This window comes from Phaethon lepturus, unplaced genomic scaffold, assembly GCF_000687285.1.
Source record: "Phaethon lepturus isolate BGI_N335 unplaced genomic scaffold, ASM68728v1 scaffold23336, whole genome shotgun sequence".
In the NCBI taxonomy this organism is placed as follows: Eukaryota; Metazoa; Chordata; class Aves; order Phaethontiformes; family Phaethontidae; genus Phaethon; species Phaethon lepturus.
Window position 1 is genome coordinate 5,264 of NW_010545923.1, and position 11,695 is coordinate 16,958.

The 11,695-nt window shown below is 55.2% G+C and overlaps 1 protein-coding gene across 1 annotated transcript in view; it reads right to left on the bottom strand.

Moving 5' to 3' along the window:
- PKD1 (polycystic kidney disease 1 (autosomal dominant)) overlaps nt 1-11,695 on the bottom strand; it is a gene marked incomplete at its 5' end in the record, with an annotated part of 52,207 nt that overhangs the window by 4,428 nt on the left and 36,084 nt on the right. Inside the window, 15 exon segments of the mRNA XM_010289136.1 lie at nt 43-170; nt 1,255-1,394; nt 2,208-2,402; nt 2,727-2,929; nt 3,998-4,116; nt 4,776-4,881; nt 5,023-5,225; nt 5,412-5,461; nt 5,872-5,988; nt 6,885-7,011; nt 7,355-7,565; nt 7,907-8,050; nt 8,501-8,671; nt 9,772-9,967; nt 10,573-10,825. Coding sequence (XP_010287438.1) covers nt 43-170; nt 1,255-1,394; nt 2,208-2,402; nt 2,727-2,929; nt 3,998-4,116; nt 4,776-4,881; nt 5,023-5,225; nt 5,412-5,461; nt 5,872-5,988; nt 6,885-7,011; nt 7,355-7,565; nt 7,907-8,050; nt 8,501-8,671; nt 9,772-9,967; nt 10,573-10,825 — 2,363 coding nt within the window.

Below are 11,695 nucleotides of genomic sequence, written 5' to 3' on the forward strand. Positions count from 1 at the left end.
CCCACCCCGGGACAGCAGAGCCACGGGCCCTTGCCCACCTACCTTCCTGCAGCCGGAGCTGGCGCAGCCGGGCCGTCCCCAGCGTGGTGCTGGAGCTCTCCTGACCCGACCGGTTGTTGTAGAGGTAAGGGAGGAAGACCTGCGACATCCAGACCCAGAACTGGTCTGACCTGCAACCGGGAAAAGGCGTGAGCGGCAGAGCTCCTGGGGCAGCTCTGCTAGAGGAGTCTCTGCACGTCTCACCCACGACCATCTGTGTTTCAGCTGGAGGGGGGACTGAGTTTTGGAGAGCAAACTCGGGCCGCTCTCCCCCGGGTGCCTGCCTAGCAGGCAGGAGCTGCATTTCCATGAATTCCAAGAGCTGGGCTGGGCTCCGGTCAGGAAAACATTTATTTGATGTGCAAGACCTAAAGGCGATTGAATCCATTTGGCACCTGGATGAGGATCAGACCAGTGGGTCTGTGGCAGCGTGGGGGAAAAGAGACGATATTCAGGACCAGATGCTGCTCTACTCTCCCCCTTTACACCACTTTCACTCCAGAAACTCCACCGAGTTCACTGGAATCATTCCTGATTCGTATTGTGGCGAACCGAAGTTTCTGGGACTTTGCGTGGCACGGACAAGTCAGGTCTATTTGCACAGAAGAATCAAGGGGTCTGCAGTGAGACGGGTACAAAGACGCCGTTAGGGGCAGGCAGCCGTTCCGATGTCAGTCTGGACTGCAGTGTGGAAACTCAACTGGGAAAATTTAATCTAGTTAAACCATATGTGCAGAGGGAAGGGGAAGGACTCTATTTATACGAGATGTTATTTTTGGTTCTTGTGACCCTGTTTATGGCTAAACTTTACAGTTGTAAATTTTGGAGAAAGAGCAAACTTTGTGTCCTTTTCACCAGATGCAGCAGGATAAACATCTATAATTCACACAGGCCCTTCCCACTGAGGAAATAATTAAAATTCAAAGAAATTAAAGCTCTCACCCCTACACAGGTCCCTCTGTTCTCCAGGGGAGAAGCAGAACCACAGGGACACAAAGGAACCCGCTCACTGCCGTGCCCGTGTGCAAGTGGCCGGCTCCACAGAGGCACCGGTGCCCCCCCCCGAGTCGAGAACCTCTTCTGGGAGCGACCATGGAGCACGAGCCCAACAGCCAGCCCCAGGCTGCTCCCCGACACCTCGCGGCAGCCCTGCACAGCTTCTCTGATACAAAGCAACGTCTTGTTCCTCCCCATCCCCAGGGCTTTCGCAGTTACCTCTTGATGCGGAGGAATTCGTTGCTGCCCAACTGCTGCTTGATGGAGCTCTGCAAAAGGAAGGCCCTGCTGTTGCGGGAGGCATCTCCGTAGTTGGTGAGCAGGATCACCAGCAAGAACATCATGTAGATGAGGAAATTCTGGCAAGCAGAGAGTAGAAAGGGATTGCACCCAAGCACGCGGGGGGTGGTTCCCAATCCTGCAGCAAATCAATGCTTTCCACTGACTGCTGCCTGCCATGCAGCAGGATCAGGCCCCCGAGCATGCTGTTCTTTATTTTTCCATATGGGAAGCAGCTTAAAAGGAAACCCAGACCACAGGCTCATAACAATATTCTTTGTTCAAAGCGGCCAGCCCGGCACCACATGTTTCAGTCGATACGCGCTGCACAACCTCCCTGTACGAGCTCCTATACGCTGGCAGCTCGGCTGATACGACAGTTATGGGGGTTTCCATCCTTCAAAGGGAAATCTCTCAGTTAAAAATAACTTGACTCCGTTAAGCAGCTGTGTATCCCCAGCACAATGGAGGATTAGTACTAAATGAGCTACAAAGAGATGGAAACTTCTGCGCCTAGATCGGGAGTTATGTGTTTCACAAGACTCAACTAATGAATTTTCTTGTGCAAGTTGGTGTCTACTTCACTCTGCAAACCTTGCCCTGACCTCAAACACCTGAGATACGGAGTCAAACACACCAGCCGCTCCAAACCAACCCCCTCACGGTTCTGCTTTCCAGCCACCTCAGATCTCAGAGCTTCACAGAGAAAACGAATGTCACTGCCAGTCTTTTACAGATGGGGAAACTGAGGCAGAAACTGGAGACGTGCACCTACTAGCTCAGGAGATCACAGCTGGATTGGGAGGACCCACACAAGGATGCATCTATCTCAGCTCCCACAGCCAGCGCTCTGCCTCTGCCCGAGGCACCACAGGCATCAGGACATGTCTTACCTTCAGCATCCTGTGTAGCAGTTTGACCTTCCTGGCCTCCTCCTTGGCCTGGAAAAGGGCAAACCCCTGTGGGGGTCGGACTTTGCTGATCTTCTCAGAAACATGCTCAACAAACGGATGCTCCACCAAGGTATCGTCTTCCTCTGGGTGCAAGCGCTTGGCAACCAGTGAGAAATAGAGGGCTTCCAGCAGAACCTGGGGAGACAGGCAGTGTCGTGAGCCTGCGGAGCGAGCTGTGCCACCAGGACCGCCACGGGCCTTTCAGCACAGACGGCGAGCACGGCACCGCTGCCGAGCACTCTCTCGGAGCAGCTAGACGACCTCTAACAAATTGCCACCAGCCTTCTTACTGCTGCTGGTGCGCACATCCTTCCCATCCTGCAGGGATACGAAGCTGGGAGAAAGTATTCAATCCACGTAGCGTCCAGTATGACTTGATTAGTATCTGAACAGGACGTTAATTACAGCTAATACACACACATGTACAGATATGTGCTTGGGTACTCATGTTATCCTCACCTTTAGGGGCTCCCAGACCAAGAAGGATGCCAGAAAGCTGAATATCCCTGAGATGAGCCACATGAGGGCAACGCTGGAGGAGAAGCCCACCCCGATCCACACAGAGACCCCTGTGGAGGTGGCGAAGAGGAGGAGACTGATACCATGAGCCAGATAGGAGCACCATGGTGGCAGCAAGCGCTTCCTGAACGTTTGGTCTGCAACTGAAAGGAGGGAGGAAAAACCAAGCGTAAATGTTACTGCAGAAGGGTCCCAATGGTCACAGGAAGGGCTGAGCACATCACTCATCCCAGCAGAGAGCTTGCCACCAGTCCTGGGTGGGTTTGGAGGGACTGGCCCAGACATCTCCCACTAAGCAGCAACACAGACAGCACAGTGAAATGCAGCCAGTCTCAGAACAGCAGCCTCCCATCTGCAGACAACAGGGTGGGCAGGAGGAGATGGGATCCTGATCTGGGCAGTGGGACAGGTTTCCTACTTTCTATCAGAGCCCCAGCCTGGCTGGAGGTGCTGCTGTCAAACCCATGAAAAGCCCCACAGGTTTGTTGCTCTGGATGGCTTCAGACTGCCAAGACAGCCTGCCCTGGGGCTCGCTCCAGCACAGCTTATTTCACCCACCCGTGCGAATCGATGATTGCACAAGATACTACAACCGTTCATCGAGCAAGATGCAATGACGGGTTTTAACAGACCCAAGAGGACTGCTGCATTTTCCATGCTGCAGCCTGCACCTCGGGAAGCCAAGAGCTCACACTACAAGAACCGATGCTGAGCTTCTCCGCAGGGCACTTATCACCCCCCAGACTTTGTGGGGCCTGACAGCTTGCTCCCTGCCTTGTGCAAGCCCCACTGGCCGGCTGTCACGTTGCATGACCCAGTAGGAAGCGTCTCTTTGCTTCTTTGCTTTGTTTGTTGGTTTGAATGTTCATTGGCATTTGACTCCCCTTCCCCTCTGGTTATGCAGAGAGACTCTCACCCTCTCCTGCGGGATGAACGAAGGAACTGATGGCTGCAGAGAGCAGAGTAACTGGGGAAGCAGTGAGCAGAGCTTCCCCACGGTAGGGACTGTCAGAGAACAAGTGGTGGCCCAGGGCTCCAAGAGAAGCCATCAGGAAATAGCAAATATACCCCAAGCAGGGGAACAGCCTTTCCTAAGACTTTTCTATTTACCTGCCTGTGCCTCCCAAGTGCTGCTGTGTGCGATGGCCCCTCTTCCTGCGCATCCCCACCCTCCCTGCCCCGACGCAGGCACAGCCCTGCAGCCCTGGTACCTGTCCATGTCGACTTGGCTGATCTGCTCACTTCCCTGGGAGGAGCTGCCATGCTCTGGCCTTTGTCGTTCAGCTTCTGCATCATGACAGTCTCCACCTTCTCCCCGAACACACTGGACCTACCGAGGCAAAGGGGTGATATCGGTGAGCCATGTCACTGCTGGCTCTGCGGTAGGCGGGCTGGCACCGGCGTGGACTGAACTCCAGTGCTAGCACCAGTGCAGCAGTCCTGGACCAGTCATAAGAATTTCCTTCTAGAGCAGTGGGCCCAGGCTGCCAAGGCACGCAGATGCTCTGTGTCTCACAGAGGGCTGGAAGTCATTCCCCTTCCTTGCCCTGCTGCTTTGCCCTGGCTACCCGGCTGGCTGGTGGTCAGGGTCCCAAAGCAGAGTGCTCTGGGCATGGTAACACAGCAGAGATTCAAACCCCCTGCTCCCTCCTGTCAGTGCCATGAAGCTAACCCGCGTCCCGGCACTTTGTCAGCAGTCCGCAAAGCTCTGGAGACACATCTCCAGCTGAGGCTTTAAGGGGATATTCCGGCTGGCTCCTGGAAGAGCTGCCGTGCCCTCCTGGAGCTCTGGCTGTGGAGGCTGCAGGAATTAGGGCCAGCAAGAACATAGTGACTTGTGACAAAGCTGACCTGGGCATTTGCAACATCACAGTGTCCAGCTCAGCTCACCTGGGGCTGGGTGCCACCAGCCCCTAGAGCTGGGTGGGAGGGCAAGGGACAGGAGGCTCAGCTGCCTTGTCTGGGGGACTCCGATCCCCAAATACTTACAGGCCTGAGATCAGATCTGTTTCAGTCCTCATGTACGGCCCTAGGTCCTGGGAGTGGGAGATGCCGCTAGCTCCATCTGCCAGGATCTGCCGGATCAGATCCTCGTCTGGGGAAAGAGAGCGTGCAAGCAGCATTGGCAGGAGCACAGCACGCGGCGCGGCAGCGCGTGGTTCTGCACCGCTGGGGTTTAGCTGCCTTTGTGGAGCTGGGGAGAGGAGGGCCGGGGTGAGGCCCTTCACACACCCACCTGAGGCAGAGAAGTATCGAGGCTGTCCCTGGTGAACGCCAAGAGACAAGCTGTCCTCCTCAGTTGTCAATGGAGCCTCGAGTCCGAGGTGGCGGCTGGCCCGGCCTCTCTTCAGCTTCTGGATGGTGTTGCCCATGATGGAGGGGTCACTGAGGAGGTCTGGCCAGCTGAGCAGGGCCTCACTGGAGGGCCACCGCACAAGGCTGCAGGAAAACAGAGGAATGGGTGCCATCAGGTGTGCGTGGGGAACGGGAAGCATGAGAAAAGCAACTGCACTAGTGCATAAGCCCATCTAGAAGGGGAACAGCTGTGGGAGCACAAAGTTCCATCTACCAAAATGGGAGGCTACACTAAACTCCAACTTGCTCCATCCTGAAAAACCTACTTACCTTTTGGAGTCCTCCAAGAACAGATCTGTTTTGGTTTGCTCAGAGAAGGCCTGTGGAGGAAGCGGAGGCATTTCAGGCACATGGTTTGTTTCTCATTAAAACAGCAAGTTGTTAACATCAGGGGTCAGTGGAAACCAGAGCTTGAGCTGCTATTAGCCCTGGGTCCACACCTCCAGGAGCCTGCTCTCTTCCAGAGAGAACACCCAGGCACGCTGGGAAGATCCATGCTCGCAGACACAGAGCAGTAGCTGGACACAGCTTGTGCTCCGTACCTGGGACTGGCCTAGGCAGGGATGCAGGTTGAGAGACAAAGGGCTGTGGCTCTCCCCCATCGCCGGTATTTGCCAGTGGCAAAGTGCATCAGGTCTTGCACTGACAGCTGCGGGTGGATGCTGTGTCCATGCGGGGGAGTGCACAGACCCATGCAGCCTGTCCAGCTTTTGGGTGGGAAGCAGGTTACCTCTGCCCGGAGCCCAGGGAAGGTGGGGAAGGAGCTGTCAAGGATTGAGGAGTCCAGGTAGTTGTCAATCTCCAAGGACTGCTGGTCTGAGTGAGTCAGGGTGTGGTTGATGGAGACCTGTGGAAGACAGAAAAGCTTGAGCAGAAAAGGGAGGGACGACAGTGACAATGTCACGGTGGCTCAGAGCCCCGCTGCTCAGCGGATTCCTTCACAACTCTGCTGGGGATCTCCACGCTTGTGCGGGCAGGGCTGGGGGATGCCAGGCCTGCCCAGCGGGGCTGAGAACAAGCACATGCACGTCCTCCACTGCCTCCCAGGCACCTCGGACACTGGTACCCACATGTGTCACAGCCCAGTGCCATCTAGGCTGTCCCAGGTACAAGTTCCCAGGAAGCCACACGAGTTTGCAACCTCCTGGTTGCAGGGAGTGCTTGGAGGAACGAGAAATATCAGACACATTTGCTGCTCATCAGTCACTGATGGCTGGCTGCAGTACTTAATGGGGCTGCTAATTGTGTCTAACTAGTCATTAAATCCCCAGCTAATCCTTTCACAGCTGCCTAACCACAGCTCCGCTCAGACAGCTGAATTAGTACCCAGGGTAGGCATTTCATTAGAAAGGCTCCACTGAGCATCTCTCAAGCTCCTGCCAATGCAGCAAAGGGTCATACCTTTAAACAGCATTTGGGTATCTATCACATACCGAAATCAAGAGTAAGTGCCTAAACAGCTTTTAAAATCCGCCCTTTTGGTCTCTGTCCGGGCCTTGTCAGACTGCAGGCAGTGATCTGTCTCTCTAAGGTCAGGGGCTGCTCCCAGCTCAAGAGGGAGGCAGAGACTTGCTAAGGGCAAGGATCTGGCCATGGTGCAGAGCAGCAAAGAGGCACATCTGGGAAAGTGCAGAGACCAGCTGAAGAAGTGACGTACCACAAAGGGCAGAATCTAGCCCCAGATGAGCAAACCTGGTGGCATCACACCCATCTGGGCAGCGTGCAACTACTTCTCCTCATTACCTTGCCACGAGCCATCCGGAAGAGAAATAAAATGACCAGGTAGAGAGGGTAGACCACCACGCTGGACACCAGCCCAACAGCCACTGTGTCCACATTAACAGGGATCAGGTTGGAAACGGCCCCATTGCTGGAGAGAATCAAGAGAGATCAGAGACCGGTGTTAGCAGGAGCACTCAGGGTTGCCAGCTAAGGGAGGAGTGAGACAAAATTGCACAACCTGGCATTTCAGATGTGCAGAGAAAGAAACCAGCATGGGCTGTGCTAACAGATGACACGGCAAAACCAGGTAAGGGGGAAAGGTGATCAGGTTGTCCCAGATTCTTCCCAGATTCCCAGGAACAGGAATGCACCACAAGCAAGGCACCTATTCCCAGCAGACATAAGGTCTGTCCTGCCCTTTGTAATGGGAAGCGCAGGAGGGGCCCTGAGGAGGTAAGGGACTGGCCGGAGCACCAAGGGACACAGCGCACCTGAGGTGTACGTTGCCCACCACGCCGTACCACACAGCATTGGCACAGAGGAAGAGGAAGATGAGGAGGGAGCAGCAGGTGGCTCTCTGGACTCGGGTGAAGCGGCTGCGAGGCGGGCGGTCCCACATGGATAACCAGACATGCTTCTCAAAGAAACCTCGCTGCAACTCTGCTATGAAGATCCGGGAGAAGCTCCTCAGCTCTGTCTCACCTGAGCACAAAAAGACAGAGACTCTCAGGGCCAGCTGCACTACAGAGGGGACCCGCTGGGCCTGCCATGGCCCCTCCTTGCAGACTGATATTCAAGGAAGTACCCCCACTGCATCTACCTGGGCCCTCCTGCCCAGCTGGGTCCTTGCCGTGCCTCCTCCTCTAGCACAAAGGACCCAGCAGAGCACCCGGCTGCACAAGGCATCAGTGCAGCGAGGAAGAGCCGGTGTGCAGGCTCAGTGGTCTCTCCGCAGCCTCTTGCTGTGGCCCTTCCTCAACACAATGAGAACTGCCATGCTGCTCAGCCACCCCAGCCCCACACCCCAGGGGCCGAGCACTCACTGGCAGCATAAACCTCCTTCTCCACCATGCCATCATTCTCTTCGCTCTCCACCGACAGCCAGTCATTCACCAGGAAGAAGTAGCTCTTGCTGCTCTGCAGGTCCCGGACTATGACATGCTGCAGGTACCAAGAGGGGCTGAGTCCTACAAGTTAAGAGATGAAGAAATGTGTTGCGTGGCAGACATTCCCTGCATGAACCTGCAAAGCCAGGAGGGCGACGCAAGAGCCCCTCAGTGCGACAGCAGCAGTTACCCTGTGACATTATCTTCATCAGTGGGAATTGCACAGTCCCCAGGAGAAAGGTTTGGCACAGCCAGGTCACCTCCTCGGCTGTACAGACATTTACAGACGCTGCCACAGTGCACACCACACTGCAGCCTATGAGTACGGGATTACAGCTGACCAGTCTGCAGACTTCCCTGTGACGGAGACTCCACGTCCCCACCCAGCCAGTGGGTCACCGTGGTCTCCCACCAGGGTTAGTCCAGACTGTAGGCCCAGATACCAGGCGGAGCAGAGCCTGATTCTGACCTGGGATGTGTGATGGGATGTGTGACGGGTGCCTCAGACCTGCACGCCCGCTCGTGTCTCACCTTTATTGTCGTGCCAAATGCGGATGCGCCAGATGCTCCCCAAGCTCCGCTCCGTTGCGATCTGAAACACGTCGAGGCTGTTGCGGTGGAAGGCGTTTTCTCCATCCAGATGTCTGTGACCACTTTTATTGTCTACACCATACAAGGCGATCCCCACATGGGCCGTGGTACCTGGCAGGGTTAACGGGGCTCAGTTAGGGAAGGCCACCCAAGGTGGAGCTGCTCCCCAGCGCTGCCTTACTGCCAGTGACCTGGTACCAGATGCAACGGCCCTTCAGAGGGGCCACCTGGAGACTGGGGAGGAAGGAATGTGCTCAACAGGCATCTCACACCCAGGGATAGCGTTACAGACAGCCCGGAGGGCAGCTGCTCATATTGGCCTGGTGCATGGACCTTGGTGTGCTCACGGTTTTCCTCTTTGGAGGTGACTGAATCTGACATTCCTTGCCTTGCTAACACCCTAATGGGAAGAGATGTTTATTCTGGATGTTTTTTTCACCAAGCAGTTAAAACACTTGTTTTCTTTGACTTCTCTCCAGTACCAGTTGTCAGATGCTTCTTGGTCCACCTGCTCAACCTGGACGGCCCTTGGGGTGGCTTCAGGAGAAAGGTGCTCCCAGTGAAACCAGTGAGATCAATGGGAGCATACTTGTGGCAGTGACATGATGGCACTCCACCTCCGTCTTTGCTTAGAGCTTCCACATCCCAACTTCCTGGATCTCCCAAGTCTGTTTCTGGCAGCTCTAGCTACAAACCCAGCCCCGGATCAGAAAGCCAAGCTTTCTGCCTTCATGCTACTGGGAAAGACTCAGACAGCAGAACAAAGTGACGGATGCTGGAGGACAGCAAAATGGTCCATCTAAAGGGCGCACAAGGCCTGGATGCTTCTGCAGAAGAGGGTCAGAAGTGAGGAACATTTGCTGCCTCTTGGCTGTTCCTGCAGCCACAGCGCAGTCAGGGAAAGTAGGGTGGGGGTATTTCTATACTGGGTGGTTCCTTCCAGCAGCAGTTGTTTGTCCCACCCCAACAGCAAGATATGGGGCAGCATGCTCTTGTCCACAGCTCTTGACCTGCCCCATCACTGCAAAAAACCCTCCCTGAGAATTCAGGAAGCCCTGAACTGCCTGCCTGCTCAGTGCTCCTCCAAACACCAGCTCAGCTCTGGGCCCTGCAGGGGAACATTTGGTGCCTGATGTGCTGAGGTAAGAACTCAGGGGAACTACACAGATGTCACCCTAGCAGTCAAGCACCGGGGTAGTCTATGCACTAACCTGATCCTCTGCCCCAGCCAGTCTTCACCAGGATCTCGTATTTGTACAGCCCGTTCTTCCCGCAGAAGGGAATCACCCCCACTCGGTTAATGTCAATCATGTCCAGCTTGTGCACGATCAGTGCAGCCACCGAGTAGGTCACAAAGCAGACGGCGCATGTCAGCAGAACGATGTAGTTGAGACCTGGGCCAGGAGCCTAAAAGAAAAGAAGTATGTTGAAAGGCACTCTCCCTCCCCAGGAGTTGTGCTGCCTCCGTCCTGGCTATAACCGTCATTCACAGACATGACACCACATGCAAACAGAGAGGCCTGTCGCTGCACAGACCGTGTGGAGCGTACCGCAGCAGCCGGCTGAAGCTGCTGTAGCAGCTGCCGAGAGCTCTGCTCCCACGGAACGTCACACCGACAGCTAGGAAGAGCCTGGACGCCCCTGGGAGGCAGGAGCAGCTGGCGGGGGCGAGCCTGCCGGGAGGGTGACAGCTGGGAGGGGCGCCTGGCATCTCACTAAGAGGGGAACACACTGCGCGGTGTCCAGAATAGCGAATAAAGCCATCTGCAAAGGTCTGTTTTTAGCAGCAGCAGCCAGGATCCACAATCAGAGGACGCAGCCCCGCTGGGAGCTGTGCCCATCTGCAGCTCCCAAAGGCTCTCAGGTACTTGTGCTGGTCTGCCAGCTGGGCACAGGTCAGCCTTGCCCCAGCTTGAACGTGAAGCCAACGGGAGCCGGAGGCTTTCCTCTAGGTGACAACAATCTGCTCAGAGTGTGGCAATGCTGCACAGCCTCTGCTTTGTTTTACTCACAGGGAAGATGAACTGGACAGAGTTTGGGGGGACAAACAGACTGGCCCCAAAGGCGGTGAGGTGCTGGGTTAAGCACACAGCCTGGTCTGGCCTGGTCTCTTCCAGCGGGATGATGCCTTCTGTCTTCCACCGTTTCTCCTGCTCGCTGAAGTACTGGCACAGGGAGGTGTACAGCCCCAGAGTCACCTCCACTGGGGACCAGCTGAAATGGTTTGTGATGTTGAAGTAGTATTTCTGGATCGTGTCATCAGTTCTAGAGAAGGGAAAGACAGCAAGGAGACATAATTAACCCGCTTGCTGAAGGGACGCAAACCCCATTCTGACAGATGTGTGCCCATGGAAAGCACCCTGCTACAGGAGCACATGAGGAGGAGGAAAAGCCCTGTGATCACACATGTGATCGTGGTGTAATTTACACCTCCCTTTGGCTGTGCAGAAACTCTGGGGTTCTACAGACCACTTTATCTTTGTACTATTTCAGCACCTGGAGCACTATGTGGCACACCCTCTATGCTGGCAGCCTTGCAGAGCTCACCCACCCACCCTTCCCCATGTCCCGCTGACCCACATGACACTTCCACAGCAACTCTACGATTCCTGGCTGAGAGCAGATTTGCTCATTATCACAGTTAATCCCTCTTTTAAGAATCCTGTTACCAAAAGCCACGGAACAACAGCGGCTCCACTCTTGCTCCACCTATTCCCAAGCTCTCTATCTTTTCTTCTCAGATAATGCCTAGCAATGGCTCATAAATAACACACACGCTCCCGGGCAAGGCAGCAAGTCAGCAACTGAAGTTACAAGAATGTCTGCTCCGATAAAAAGAGGAGAGCTTTGCTGCAAAAGCCAAAAGCACAGCAGCAGCGCTTAATGAGCCCCAGCACACTCCAAGCAGCAGGCAAGCAGGGTGGACAGGAGCCCACAAGGGAACCTGCGTTCTCCTCCAGTCACATGTTGGGAAGATGAGCTCTGAGGATGGAGGTGCTTTCGTGAAGGTTGTACTGCAGCTCAGGAGCTAGGTTAACACGTGTGGTGCTCTGCGAAACGGTTTTATGAGCTGCATGAGCAACCCCTGAACCTGCAAAGGTCAGTGTGAGTCCCCAGGGGAAAGAGTCCTGGTAC